The sequence below is a fragment of the Pituophis catenifer genome, unplaced genomic scaffold, assembly GCF_029215685.1.
Source record: "Pituophis catenifer annectens isolate HBS135680 unplaced genomic scaffold, rPitCat1.0.hap2 SCAF_14, whole genome shotgun sequence".
Classification (NCBI taxonomy): Eukaryota; Metazoa; Chordata; class Lepidosauria; order Squamata; family Colubridae; genus Pituophis; species Pituophis catenifer.
Genome location: NW_027256894.1, coordinates 15,531,352 through 15,546,601, shown reverse-complemented (window position 1 = coordinate 15,546,601; position 15,250 = coordinate 15,531,352). Strand labels below are relative to the sequence as shown.

The window sequence follows — 15,250 nt, the reverse complement described above, 5'->3', positions numbered from 1 at the left end:
AGAATGTCGTGCTTAATAAATGGACGTTTTTCATCAAAGACTTTGTTTGAAATGCAATTTATTTGAGACGACCTCGAAACTTGACAATACCATGGTTGATGGTATCAAAAACCATCAAGAAGCCTAAAAGGAGCAGAAGAAATGTGCTACCTCCATTCAGGTCCCAACAATGTCGGAGCACCCAAAGCCACTTCTGTCCTATACCTGAATCTAGTTCCTTACTGTAAAGGAACCCGTCACCCCATTTCTTCTCGAGTGCTACAAAGCTAAACTCAGGACGCAAAAGCAGTAACCAAGTCTGTTTATCCTAATATCGGTACTAAGTGACCACCTTAAATTGTTACAGAAAGGAATCTTCGTTGGAGCTGACGCTCCATGCTCCCCATCACCTTTTAATCAGTGTACAGCCACACCCCAGTGCAATTACTCAGTTATCCAATTACCCCGTATCCTCCCTCTCCCTCCTCAATCCATCACAAGCCACTTCAGTTGTTCCGTGCTGCTCCGTCTTTCCTTAAAGTGATAGGTGGTGATAAACTGCTTCAGTGTATGACCCTGACGTCATCTAGCATGCGTCTGGGAAGTCGAAGGGAGAGGCATGCCGACCCAAGGGAGCAGGCACACAGGAAGGGACGTCGGCAAAAGTGTGCCGCAGCGGAATGGCGATCCCCACATGAATGGCGGCCCCCAAGTACCATCACAGGCAGGGGTGGGTTCTACTTACCTTTACTACCGATTCGCAACAAGATCGCCTGCGCAGTTCGCTTCTTATGACGTCAGGGTCAGTGGGCGGAGCCTCCCGCCGGTTTTACTACCGGTTCTATAGAACCGGTCTGAACCGGGGGCAACCCACCACCGATCGCAGGGCTGGGGCTGACACCGTTATTATCTCAACCATCTTTCCTCCAAAATGCCTCATTTTTTTGCATGTAATATTTGTGGCCTTAAATAACATTTCCTGTTTTGTTTGGGATCTCCCCAAGATGGAGACACTCAGCGAGCAGAAGACTGACATGGCTCAAGTGGAAAAACTGGAGCTAGAATATTACGAAACCCAGCTGGAGCTGTACGAGGTACAGTTTGAAATCCTGAAAAATGAAGAAATGTTGCTGGTGACACAGCTGGAGACGTTGAAGAGGCAAATCAAGGGTGAGGACTGGAGACAGGATATATTGGCTGCACTTTGCATTTTCATCTGAACCAGGTGATTTTAATCCGAACCAGAGCCTTGGTGGTGCAGCGGACTAAAGTGCTGTTAAGTAGCACCAGCTGCCTGCAATTACTGCAAATTCAAATCTCACTAGGCTCAAGGTTGACTCAGCCTTCCATCCTTCCGAGGTAGGTAAAATGAGGACCCGGATTGTGGGGGCAATAAGCTGACTTTGTATAAAAAAGAACACCGCTTAGGGGGGCCCGAAAGCCCTACTAAGCAGGTATATACAAAAGTATGAAGGCTATTGCTTAACCCATTGTAAGCCGCCCTGAGTCTCTGGAGAAGGGCGGCATATAAATCGAACCAATAAATGAATGAATGAATGAATGAATGAATGAATAATAAATAAATAAATAAATTTCATGTTGGCACTGGATTAAAACAGGAGGATTCTTCCTTTGCTGCATTTCTCCAAGTTCTGCGATGCAATAAATGTATTTATTGAGGAGAGAGGATAAAGGCTTAAAAAAAACCCAATTCCTTCCTATATCGCCGTGTTGTTTGACGTCACAGGCATGTGCGGACAGCATGCGCATGTAAATTGCCGTGTTTTGTGACACCACACACATGTGGATGGCGCGCCCACGCATTTCCGGTGCTGGGCGAATGGGTTGCTCCAGTATCTGAAGCCCACCTCTGATCTTCAAGACTTCTGGTTGCTTACCCTACACCCCAAGTCTTCAACTGATGTTTCTCCAAGAGTTAAAGGACCACAACTATCAGCAAATGTCTTGAGTTTTCTAGCGAGGCAGTAAAGCTGGTAGGAGAGATGGGTTGCCTATTTTACTCACTTGAAATCCTTTTGCCCCCTTCCATAGAGATCCAGAATGAAGTCATTTATTACGACACCTGTGAAAACTCTGAGGAATTAGAAGCCATGGATCGGGCCCTGGAAACAAGCTGTGCCTCTTCTTCTGAAGTGGCACAGCTCAGGCAGAAGACTCAGCAGCTGGAGACAAAGCGGGGGATTATCTGCTCCAGAAGAGCTTATCTCAGGAACAAGAAGGTAATTAGTTCCAGAAAAGTCTTTTATGAGGTTTGTGTGCATTGTTATACGCCACCTCAGCCGGTCTCAGAAACCATTCCATGTTGGGAGGGGGGGAAGGGGAGAGAAGTTCTACCTCTCTACCAAATTCTTAAAAGCTAAAATTGCCGTGCAAGAAACTAGGTCCTAAGTTTTTAGGACCATTCCCCTTTGTGAGAATCATCAATCTGGTCAAATATTTTCACAGCCCTCTTTTTGACTCATGCAATATAGAGGTCCTCCATGGAAGGCAGGTTGGTAGCCATGTTTTTTTCTGCAGTTCTAACTATCCGTTGAAGTCTGTGTCTGTCTTGTTGGGTTGCAGAACCAAACCAGACAGTTATAGAGGTGCAGATGACCGACTCAATCATTCCTCTGTAGAACTGGATCAGCAGCTTCTTGGGCAGTTTGAGCTTCCTGAGTTGGTACAGGAAGAACATTCTTTGTTGTGCTTTTTTTGATGACGTTTTTGATGTTAGGTGTCCATTTTAGGTCTTGAGATATGATAGATCCTAGAAATTTGAAGGTCTCTACTGTTGATACTGTTGTCTAGCATTGTAAGAGGTGGTAGTATGGGAGGGTTTCTCCTAAAGTCTACCACCATTTCTACGGTTTCGAGTGTATTCAGTTCCAAATTGTTCAGTTCCATACATTAGAAAACGATCTAAAAATATGGGCTTGGGAATTGTTGATTCTTTCTGAATGGAATTTATAGAGCTGTAATGTATGTGTTTTGCAAAAGAAGGCTTGTTGGATTTCTCTTGGCCTGGCCTTGGGGATGGTTGTACAATTACTCCTTTAATTAAGGAATAATTATTAAGCCAAGTGGGGGCAGGGGGCAGCGTCTCCCTTGGGTCAGGAGAGAGGATCAAAGGCATCAAGGCTTAACATACTGCTGATAAACGGGTTAAAGTACATATAACCAGTTAGCAAGAATCTGTACATAATCTAACCCCTTTCCCCATGCAATAGATCTAAATAATGAGAATCAGTTGAGAATCTGTTTTTCTTGGTTGGAAGTGACCATTAGAGATTCAGTAGATCTTTTCCCCCTAAAAATGATGCTGGCCCACCGAGCTTCTTATTGTCATCAGTTGGGAGAAACTCTCCAGAATTACAACCCTACCTGGAGATGGCAGGTCTTAGGGTTAGAACAAAGGGGATGTGGTGGCTCGGTGGCTAAGAAGCTGAGCTTGTCGACTGAAAGGTCAGCACTTCAGTGGTTCGAATCCCTAGTGCCGTGTAATGGGGTGAGCTCCCGTTCCTTGTCCCAGCTTCTGCCAACCTAGCAGTTCGAAATCATGTAAAAATATGCAAGTAGAAAAATAGGGACCACCTTTGGTGGGAAGGTAACAGCATTCCGTGAGCCTTTGCCGTTGAGTCATGCCGGCCACATGACCCCGGAGACGTCTTTGGACAGCGCTGGCTCTTCGGCTTTGAAACGGAGATGAGCACTGCCCCCTAGAGTTGGGAACAACTAGCATATATGTGCAAGGGGAACCTTTACCTTTAGGGTTAGAATAACTTGGTTTGCCAAGGATGCTAAATTATGACTTTTCCCCCACAATCCTTTGCACGGGGGCTTGAATTGCATTTTTTTTTTTAGAAAGTTCAGCAGAAAGTGGAAAAGCTATGAATCCAATATTCCGATTCAGTGGATTTGATTTCTGCCTGAATCTTCAGATTCCGGCTAGTGGGATTTTTACACTGGTTTCTTTCCTCTTAGGATCAATGTGAAGAGAGCCGGCGTTTGAGGATCCAGGAGGCACAGGAAACCACACGCTACTTCCAACAGCATCATAACATCCAGATTGTACGTATTAAGAAGTGGAAAGTAGAGAGAGAGAGAGAGAGAGAGCGTTCTGTTTCCAGGGCTGTGGGTCAGTGTGCAAAAAACCCAATAATATGCAGAATTGTTCTTCATTCCCAGAATCTTAGTTTATTTTGAAGGCAGTCTAGGTAGCCCTCATAATAAGGGAGGGCTACTGCTATTTCAAAACCAGAAAGACACCTATTAGTTGAAAGCTGTAGTACCCCACAAATTCATGAGGTGTAGATTGGTACAGACAGGTATATATGGGGTACACAGTAGATTGGCATACTGGTTCAGCTGTTAAAGATGCTGAGCTTGTCAGCTGGAGCTGGCAGCCCAGGTTTGAGACCCGAGCACCGCATGACGGGTGAGCTTCCGTTCCTTGCTCCTGCTCACCTAGCACTTTGAAAGCATGCAAATGCGAGCAGATAAATAGGTACCATTTCGGTGGGAACCGTAGTCATGCTGGTCACATGACCACGGAAATGTTTTCAGACAACGCTGGCTCCCTTAGCCAAGAAACGGAGATGGGGACTGCACCTTAGAGTAGGATACAACTGGACAGGGAAAACCTTTACGCTTTTAGGTTGGTTCCATTTATATGTTGCTCTTAGTTATAGACTTCGAGTTTCCTGGAATTTGGAGCTAAGAACACAATCTTATTTCATGTCCATTTGTAAGCAAGCTTCATTGTGTGTGCTTTGGTTTTCTCCAAGCAAATATACATTGGGATTGCTTATGAATGGGTGAATCTCATGGGAAATTCTAACAACACCATCATAAAGATAACATTTATTTATGGTCCCAGACCAATAAACGATAATCTAAACAAGGTAACCAACCGTTAAAGGAAGGGCTCATAATTAATTCTATATAAATTCTGTGGCTGGGCAGCACTTATTTTTTTTTAAAAAAAAAATGCTTCATGCAAGATTGCAAATATAGCAACTGTCTATAACTCCTTAAAACAGCCACATCTTTTCCTGGGATTGCACATCTGCCTTTCACAGCTGCTTTCAGGTGTGGCACTCGGGTTGAGGTGTGGCACATTGGAGTTGAGACTCAGATCAGAAATACTGCACAATACTCTTAAGTTTTTCCTCTTCTCTTCTCTCCTCTCCTCTCCTCTCCTCGTCTCCTCTCCTCTCCTCTCCCCTCCTCCCCTCTCCTCTCCCGTCGTCCTCCCTCTCCTCTCCTCTCCTCTCCTCCCCTCTTTTTTCTCTTCCCTTCCCCCTTCCATGTCTCCGTTCCCATTCCATAAGTTAGGCAATCTGTTATCAGGCCCCCAACCATTTTTGCAATGTTCGAAGCTATTTAGTTCCACTGTAAGCAGACTCCTCTATGTGTGCATTAAGGCTTGTCCTTCAAACTGCAGAAAAGAGAGAAGAGAAAAGAAGATGAGAAGAAGAAAAAAGCCTGGATCAAGGAAGAGCGGCAGAAAACTCTGGAGAGGCTTAAATCGTTCAAGGAGGCAAGTATCACCATTTATCTTGTTCCTCAGCCCTCTCGCAGAATATTTTGCTTTGCAAAATAGAAACAAGGATTGATTATTATTGGTCCAGCATCAATCATGAGATAACAACTCTGGATTTAGAAACCACAAGGAGGGGCACCAGGAGGTTTTGCACAGAATTTAATCAGTGTCACCTTGACACAACTTCTGTCCTTGTGGTCTGGAAGAGAATGAAAGGACAATGGAAGTGGCATGTACAGGAAATTGATGAAGGTCATCTTTCTACAAGAACTGCTGCTTTATAACAGCGGGATGCGGTGGCTCAGTGGCTAAGACGCTGAGCTTGTCGATTGAAAGGTCGGCAGTTCAACGGTTCGAATCCCTAGTGCCGCGTAACGGGGGGAGCTCCCGTTCCTTGTCCCAGCTTCTGCCAACCTAGCAGTTCAAAAGCATGTAAAAAATGCAAGTAGAAAAATAGGGACCACCTTTGGTGGGAAGGTAACAGTGTTCTGTGCGCCTTTGGCGTTTAGTCATGCCGGCCACATGACCACGGAGATGTCTTTGGACAGCGCTGGCTCTTCGGCTTTGAAACGGAGATGAGCACCACCCCCTAGAGTTGGGAAGGACTAGCACATATGTGCAAAGGGAACCTTTACCTTTACCTATAACAGTGGTAGTGGGAAATGAGCTCTTTACTAGTTGCTGCAGGATTGCTGTCACACCCTCTAGATATAAATCTAAATAAAGAGACTTGCTAGAACAGATTGAAGCTCCACCTAGTTTTACTGTTATGTACATCAAGTCATAAACCAAAGAGAAAGAATCATAGAAGCTAGAGAGAAATCTCCCCAAGGTTAACATTCATCCAGCTTCGCATGTTGAAACAAATGACACTGTTAGGCCTTTCGTTGAGCTGGCTGAACACGTTATGTGAAGACATCATGATACGGAAAACATGCCTATGGGTTTGTCTATGGAGATTCTCCATGGACCATAGGGATGCAATGGCTCAGTGGCTAAGATGCTGAGCTTGTCGATCAGAAGGTCGGCAGTTCAACGGTTCGAATCCCTAGTGCTGCGTAATGGCTAGAGCTCCCGTTCCTTGTCCCAGCTTCTGCCAACCTAGCAGTTCGGAAGCACGTAAAAAAAATGCAAGTAGAAAAATAGGGACCACCTTTGGTGGGAAGGTAACAGCGTTCCGTGCGCCTTTGGTGTTGAGTCATGCCAGCCACATGACCATGGAGAAGTCTTTGGACAGCACTGGCTCTTCGGCTTTGAAACAGAGATGAGTACCACCCCCTAGAGTCAGGAACGACTAGCACATATGTGCGAGGGGAACCTTTACCTTTTACCTTTATGGAGATTCTCAATCAGCCAGATTATGGTTGTCCCATAGGTGCTTTTCCAAAATGGCAACTGGACTTTCTTGGGGATTTTTTTTCCCCCTGAAAATGTTTTGGTTCTCATCCGAGAAGATTCTTCAGTTCTCAAGTCTTCAGTTCATGAAGAACCTTCTTGGATGAGAAGCAAAATGTTTTCAAGGGGAAAAAAAAAACCACAGAAAGTTCCAATTGTCTTTTGAAAAAGGACCTTTGGGGGTGTCCAAGGGTTTGACAGCCATGGGGGATGAATTGTAGTCAGCTCACCTGCCGTTTTCAAAATGGATGCCTTCTCTCACCTTGCAGAAATGTCCTGCGCAGTTTGTGCTGAAGACTTCCCGCTCTCGGCCCGTCAACTCCAAGCAGGCTGGACCAAGACGACCTGCAACGGTTCCCCCACAGGCTGGTTCAATCAGAAAAGGTCCAGCTGCCAAACAATCCAGAAATCTCCATCCGACACAAGTCAGGACTTCCAAAGCACCGTCTCAGAAGCCTCCTAGAGATGTTCCCGTCCAGATTTTTGTACCACCGCATGGGCCGGAGCCTCCCAAGGAAGGCGTGGGGGCACCACTATCTGTGCCCCCACCTCCACCTCCACCTCCTCTTCCACCCCCACCCCCACCCCCAAGTGTCCAGACTGTTTGCCTAAAAAGCACAGGAGCCCAAGATAAGGCACGGCCTCTTGTATGTGACAGCTCGGCTAAAGGAACTACTTCCTTGGAGAAAGCAGAAGCTGCGTCCAGGTGTCCCACCAAGAATTACACAGGTAAAGAGATGGAGCGCTCTTTTTCTTCCATGCATACTCAAACGCACACACCTCTCCCTCTCTCTCTCTCCCTCCCTCCCCCTCTCTCTCCCCCCCCTCTCTTCCTCTCTCTCCCTCCCTCCCTCTCCCTCCCTCCCTCTCTCTCTCTCCCTCCCTCCCTCTCTTTCTCCCTCCCTCCCTCTCTCTCTCCCTCCTCTCTCTCTCCCTCCCTCTCTCTCCCTCCCTCTCTCTCTCTCCCTCCCTCCCTCTCTCTCCCCCTCCCTCTCTTTCTCTCTCTCTCTCTGCCTCTCTCTCTCCCTCAACTTACGACCACAACTGAGCCCAAAATGTATATTGTTAAGTGAGACAAAGTGAGCTTTGCCCCGTTTTACAATTTTTCTTGCCACATTTTTGTTAAGGGAATCACTGTGGTTCTTAAATGAGTAATATGGTCATTAAGCAAATCTGGCTCCCCCCCCAGACTTCGCTGGTCAGAAGGCCTCAAAGAGGGGATCACAGGAATCCGGCAACATAAATGTGAGTCGCTAGTCGAGCATCCGACTATCAATCATGTGACCACGAGGGATGCTGCAACGGTCATAAGTGTGACAAGTGGCCATAAGTCACTTTTTTTCAATGCCGTTGTATCTTCTAATGGTCACTAAACAGAACTGTTGTAAGTTGAGGACTACCTGTACAGGGGTGTTCTGCCCCAGCTATGGACCCCAAAGAATGCAGCGCACACAAAGTCTGTACAAACCTTAGTTTACTAAATTAAATCAGTTTTTTTCAAACAAAGGCTGTTAATTAACTTTCTTAACAGCCTGCAAGAATCCAAAGAATAAATAATCGTAATCTTACTATGGTTGGCAGAAAGCCCAGAAGCAATTTGCAGAGAACTAAGATCAAGGCATGAAGGAGAGTGAACTAAGTTGTTCCCTGCAAATTGCTTCAATCGGTGTTCCTCCTTAAATAGGCTAAGGGAGTGGCCAATTATCCCCAAGCCTTACTCTCAAGGAGACCTCCTCCTGAGGAGCCACTCCTGCCTTTTGGCAGCTCTGCGTGCCTGTGCATCGAGAAAAGGCTCCTCCTCTTCTTCCTCTTCACTTATGGGAGTTTCTGGAGGTTCTGAAGGCCCTGGCTGAATCCCCGCCTCTGGCACCACATCTTCTCCAGCCTCCTCATTGTCTGACTCGAGCGCCACGTGCACAGGCTGCTGGCGCAGCACCACACCAGCCTCCTCGCTGTCGGAATCAGCTACTAGCTGCACAGGCCGCTGACGGGCCACAACAAGGGTTGGGCTCTACTTATCTTTACTACCGGTTCGCAACGTGGGCGCAGATCACCAAATGTGACGTCAGGGCGGGTGGGTGGAGCCTCCCACCATTTTTACTACCGGTTCTCAAGAACCGGAAAGAATCGGGAGCAATCCACCACTGTACCTGTAGTAACATTAGAGCAGGGGTCTCCAACCTTGGGAACTTTTAAGACTTGTGGACTTCAACTCTTCAGCTTTGCTGGTTGAGGAATACTGGGAGTTGAAGTCCCCAAGTCTTAAAGTTCCCAAGGTTGGAGACCCCTGCATTAGAGGATATTATATTCTATCAAATAATATCCGGAAAAAAAAATGTGTCCTTGAGTTCTCATTGAAAGACAATGAAGTTAGAAGAGCTACAGATCCAGCGTACTTTGCTGCATAACAACTAACATGCAGAGATTCAGTTGACACGGCTGCATTTGAATGCAACCCGGCGTCTCCTGCCTGTGATGCCCTCCGAAGTGGTCAACCTTGAGTGGCACACAGATTTTTTCCCCAGCTCTGTTTGGAGAGGTGAACTTCTTTGCATGTAAGATACGGCCTTTATTATGCAGCTGCAGGCCTTGCGCAGAGACGAAGCCTTTTTCTGTCATTCTTGCATCCCAAAGAGAATGTAAAGGATATGTTGATCAAGGCCTCTGGAAACGGGAGTGCATGCTGAAAAGCTGGAGAGAAGAATAGAATAGAGTAGAGTAGAGTAGAGTAGAGTAGAGTAGAGTAGAGTAGAGTAGAGGAGTAGAGTGGAGTAGAATAGAAATAGAAATAGAATAGAATAGAATAGAATAGAATAGAATAGAATAGAATAGAATAGAATAGAATAGAATAGAATAGAATAGAATAGAATAGAATAGAATAACAGAGTTGGAAGGGACCTTGGAGGTCTTCTAGTCCAACCCCCTGCCCAGGCAGGAAACACTATACTATTTCAGAAAAACAGTTGTCCAATCTCTTCTTAAAAACTTCAGTGTTGGAGCATTCACAACTTCTGGAGGCAAGTTGTTCCACTGGTTAATTGTTCTAACTGTCTAACTTTCTCCTTAGTTCTAGGTTGCTTCTCTCCTTGATTAGTTTCCACCCATCGCTTCTTGTCCTACCCTCTGGTGCTTTGGAGAATAGCTTGACTCCCTCGTCTTTGTGGCAACCCCTGAGATATTGGAAGGCTGCTATCATGTCTCCCCTGGTCCTTCTTTTCATCAGACTAGACATACCCAGTTCCTGCAACCGTTCTACACATGTTTTAGCCTCCAGTCCCCTAATCGTCTTTGTTGCTCTTCTCTGCACTCTTTCTAGAGTCTCCACATCTTTTTTACATCGTGGCGACCAAAACTGAATGCAGTATTCCAAGTGTGGCTTTAGCAAGGCATTATAAAGTGGTATTAACACTTCACAACATTTCCTCGGGTATCTTAAGAACCTTTTTTTGTAGCTTTTTGAAGGGAATAAAATCCCTTATGATATTACAGAAAAGAGAGTCTTTTCTTTAATGGCCCCTGCCTTGCTGCTATGGGACGCGGTGGCTCAGTGGCTAAGATGCTGAGCTTGACAATCGAAAGGTTGGCAGTTCAGCGGTTCGAATCCCTAGTGCCGCATAACGGGTGAGCTCCCGTTACTTGTCCCAGGTTCTGCCAACCTAGCAGTTCGAAAGCACGTAAAAATGCAAGTAGAAAAATAGGGACCAGCTTTGGTGGGAAGGGAACAGCGTTCCGTGCACCTTTGGCATTTAGTCATGCCGGCCACATGACCACAGAGACGTCTTCAGACAGTGCTGGCTCTTTGGCTTAGAAACGGAGATGAGCACCGCCCCCTAGAGTTGGGAACAATTAGCACATATGTGCGAGGGGAACCTTTACCTTTACTATCCTTTCTGCTATCCTTCTCCCAGAAGTACATGCAGGGCCATCTTTACTGCAATTCTCTAAGCCAGGTTAAACCATTGGGGTTTGGTGCTAGCTGACTGATGGTGGCTACCTATTTAGGGGCTTATTTGGGGTTTTTCTTTGCTTTCTCTGGTAATTATTTTTTGATATTATTCTGATTCAGATGCATATGTACATAATGAGGTGGAGGATAATGTTTGTTTGGTGTTGCATGCTGCCCAGAGTTGTTTGGGATGAGGGTGGGATGTCATTCACCCATTCACTCACTCACTCACTCACTCACTCACTCACTCACTCACTCACTCACTCATTCATTCATTCATCCATGTAGCCACTCATCTCATGAAGGTGACTCTGGGAGGCATACAAAAAAAAATAGATCATCAAAAGAAACAACAAATAAAAATATATTCCATAATAATTGGCTGTGAAATAAAACAAAAACGCTACATCTGGGAAATGATAGACCAAGAAGCAGCCACATAGACAAAACCCAGGTCTGTAAGTCAACCTGAGGCCACCTGAGGTAGCTTTCTCCTTGGATTTTCTTTTCATCCAAGAATGACGTTGTTTTCACTTGTTCCACCTCAGGGTCCATGGATGAGGTCTTGGCTTCCCTCAAGCGTGGCGAAGTCCTCCTTCGCAAAGTGGACCTGACCCAACAGGCAACCTCCGGTGGCAACTCTCTCAACGACAGCATTCTTGCCGCCATTAGGCAGGGAGTTAAACTGCGGAAGGTCAGTCAAGAGCCCAAGGAAAGTGTCACGAAGGGTTTGGGCAGTGAACTGGAGCAAAGCATCAAGGCAGCCATCCAGAGGATTAAGAAGGTCTCCGCTGACTCCGACGATGATGAAAATGGAGACTGCAGCAATGAAGAATGGAACAGTTAACAGAGCAGTTGACCGGTTAAGAGCTCCTCAGAAGCTCATGAGGATTCTTCAGTGAGAAGACAGCTAACTGTAAAGGAGTGCCAAACAGGAAGCGTGGTCTGGAGCCCAACAGGTTGGCTAACGTCCTGCATGAATCGGGCATCCCAGAATTCTTAGCAACACTCTGGGTGTTTGGGGGCAGCTGGAGAAGTGTGGGAAATGCTCCTTGATCGACGTCAGAAGTTTCCAAGCTGTCAAGAAAAATTTAGGACAAGTCTTTTACTCGACACCGAGTTTTATGCTTTGAAGTTTGCACATGTTTCTTTCCTTCTCTCTCTTTTTTTTTTTGCAAGGGAATCGGCACTCCTTAGGGCAGGGGTCCGCAACCTGAGTGGGCTGAGGACCACGAGTGGGCCGTGAGGAGTTTGCAACTGGGCTGCAGAAACAGCCGGCAAGCATATGCGCGCGCACCCATATCCTCACTTGCACGAGCAGTGGGCAAGCGCACACATGTGCATGTGTGTGGGCTCCATTTGCATGCAAACGTGCACGCCACTCGCCAAATGCAACTGCGCACACATGCTTGCCAGCTGCTTGTATGAACCATCCCTTCCGCCCACCCACCCCCGGTCCACAAAGCCGGAAACATTGGGAAACACTGCCTTGGGGGATCAGGGATAGTGACAATTTAATTTAAAAATCCCTCTTGATTCCACCCCAAACTTACACTACTACCGTGTTTCCCCAAAAATAAGACCCTGTCTTATATTTTTTTGAACCCTGAAATAAGAGCCTGGTGGCACAGCAGACTAATAGCCTGTTATTATCATTCAGCTGCCTGCAATTACTGCTAGTTCGAATCTCCCCAGGCTCAAGGTTGACTCAGCCTTCCATCCTTTCTAAGGTGGGTAAATTGAGGACCCAGTTTGTGGGGGCAATAAACTGACTTTGTATAAATATACAAAAGTATGAAGGCTATTGCTTAACGCATTGTAAGCCACCCTGAGTCTCTGGAAAAGGGCGGCATATAAATCAAATTAAAAATAAAAAGCGCTTGGCCTTATTGCCATGTGCTCCAAAGCCGGATTGGGCTTATTATCAGGGGATGTCTTATTTTGGGGGAAACAGGGTATATGGAAACACTATTCTTTTGATTAAGCCTGTTCCAAAACCATTATTAAAATTGTCCCAGGAGAATGGATTACTCCTCAGAAATTGCTCCTCGGGTGCTTTGGACAGAGATAAATCATCTCTGTGGGATACATTTTTTAAAGAACAACAACAACTCTTTTGAGTAGTCTTAGACCAGTGAAAGGTGAGCACATTGAATAACCTGTTCTACGAAACTATGGTCCTGGTTACACTGAATATTTGCTGACTAGAAGGGTTTTAGTTTAAATAGAAATGGCTTCTTTCAACACTGCCAAGACAGAGAGGCCTGAGTTGTTGGTAATATATGTGGGAGGGATTGGGAGCCCTTGTCAACCACAAGGAAAATATGAGCCAGCAGTGTGATCATCATCATCATTTAATGACCCCACAATCCCTTGCCGGGGGGAGTCTGGGCAACTGAATGAAGCTAGCAGAGTGTTTACTGGCCGGATGCTCTTCCTGTTGCCAGCGCAGAGTTTTGTTCAGCAGATACTCTCAGTGTGCCCAGAGAGAGAAATATCTGCCTCTACCTAGGACCGTGATGGCGAACCTATAGCACGCGTGCTGGAAGTGGCATGCAGAGCCATCGCTCGTTGCTCTTCCGGGTTCCGGCGTGCCGACCAGTTGGTCTTCACACATGCAGGAGCGCAGGAAACCGGAACAGCAGCTGCCCAGTGCGCATGCGTGCGCCAGGCGGCTACTCTTCTGGTTTCCGCCAATCACATGCGCACAGGCCAGCTGCTCTTCACGCTCGCATGTGTGCCAGAAACCGGAAGACCAGGTGGCCGGTGCAAATGTGCGCGCTGGAAACCAGAAAATCATCTTTCCAGCATGCGCATGCACACCGGGTAGCTGCTCTTCTGGTTTCCGGCATGCGCCCCCCGTTTCGGCACTTAGTCCCGAAAATCTTCGCCAACCCTGACCTAGGATCTGCATCCGTAAAAAGAAAAGCACTGATTTGTTGCAGCATAAAGTTCAGATCATGAAAAATAATAGATCAGGAGAGCTATCGAGAGGATGAGTTCCAGGACCCACTTGTGCTGCTGAGAGCAAGGCATCCTGAGCTGGGTGATGGACCTCGATGTTACCACACCAGGAACCCTGCTGGAAGTGTCTCCACGTTATACGTGGCTGCCTCAATGAAGGAACATTGGGGTCCTAGGAATAAGGGGTCTTATTTGCATTAGGCTGATTGCATTTGCCAGATTCCATTTTCATTACCTTCACTGCCATCCCACTGACTAAGAATATTGGCTGAGATAAGAAAGAACATATTGTTTGCCATGGCCAGAGTCTTAAATGAGCTGTGTCCAGTGGTGAAATTCAAATTTTTTTACTACCGGTTCTGTGGGTGTGGCTTGGTGGGCATGGCAGGGGAAAGATACTGCAAAATCTCCAGTTCCACCCCACTCCAGGGGAAGCATACTGCAAAATCCCCATTCCCTCCCCAATCCTGGAGGAAGGATATTGCAAAATCTCCATTCTCACCCCACTCCAGGGGAAGGATACTGCAAAATCCCCATTCCCTCCCCATTCTGGGGTCAGCCAGAGGTGGTATTTGTCAGTTCTCCGAACTACTCAAAATTTCCTCTACCGGTTCTCCAGAACCTGCTGGATTTCACCTCCGGCCGTGTCCAAAATGAACTTCAACTTCAGTCCATGTCAGAATAGACGGCAGACCTCATCTCTTTTGCCATGTGCCAAATTTCTGTATATTTCTTGTGGCCCTGCCGGTGTGCCAGTCATGAAATCTCTTTTATTTGTTTAAATATATTCTTGATCGGTGTCAGGATGTTCCAAACACGATTGTGTTGAGACTTTTGTACGGGATCTGTGGCTTTCCATCTGTTTGCAATGCCAGTGTTAACTTGTACCAGAAGGCTTAAAATGGATTCTTAATCCTTTTTTAAATTAGCAGAATTTCTAATGCATCCCAAAAAAATGCCAATGGTTGTAAAACTAACCATTTTCCAACAGAGTGTTCTAACACAGGTCTGTTTGTATCCATCAAGTATTCTCATCTATAAGAGGGACTACTGTATTGCGAGACCTTGAGATTTCAACTGTAGCTCTCATAATCTCTTTAGCTAAAAACGTGGAGATAGCAATAATGGGGAGGAAAAAATTCTCTTTGACCACTTTCTAAAACAGACATGGGTTTTAAAGTTAATTTTAAAGGATTTGTCTTGTAATAAATATTTAGCTTTCCAATTTAACTTGGATAGAAAATCCTTTCAGATCTTTGCAAATGTAAACTTTCCCCCCCTGTTCATAATGTGCAGGATAATGTTATTTGTTTCTAAATTTACAAAAAAAAAATGTACACCAATAATCACTTTTAAGATCCAATATGGTTAAAACATATTAATTTGATGCTCTTTTACATCGTTGGTGATAAACTTTCATC

General features: G+C 45.9%; 1 protein-coding gene across 1 annotated transcript in view; it reads left to right on the top strand.

Annotated features, from left to right (window-relative positions):
- WHAMM (WASP homolog associated with actin, golgi membranes and microtubules) overlaps window positions 1–15,250 on the top strand; it is a 23,479-nt gene extending 8,229 nt beyond the window's left edge. Inside the window, exons 5-10 of the mRNA XM_070953310.1 lie at window positions 984–1,149; window positions 2,032–2,219; window positions 3,964–4,050; window positions 5,426–5,521; window positions 7,189–7,648; window positions 11,414–15,250. Of these exons, the coding sequence (XP_070809411.1) occupies window positions 984–1,149; window positions 2,032–2,219; window positions 3,964–4,050; window positions 5,426–5,521; window positions 7,189–7,648; window positions 11,414–11,712 (1,296 nt within the window). The 3' untranslated portion in view covers window positions 11,713–15,250. The remainder of the gene's footprint in view (window positions 1–983; window positions 1,150–2,031; window positions 2,220–3,963; window positions 4,051–5,425; window positions 5,522–7,188; window positions 7,649–11,413) is intronic.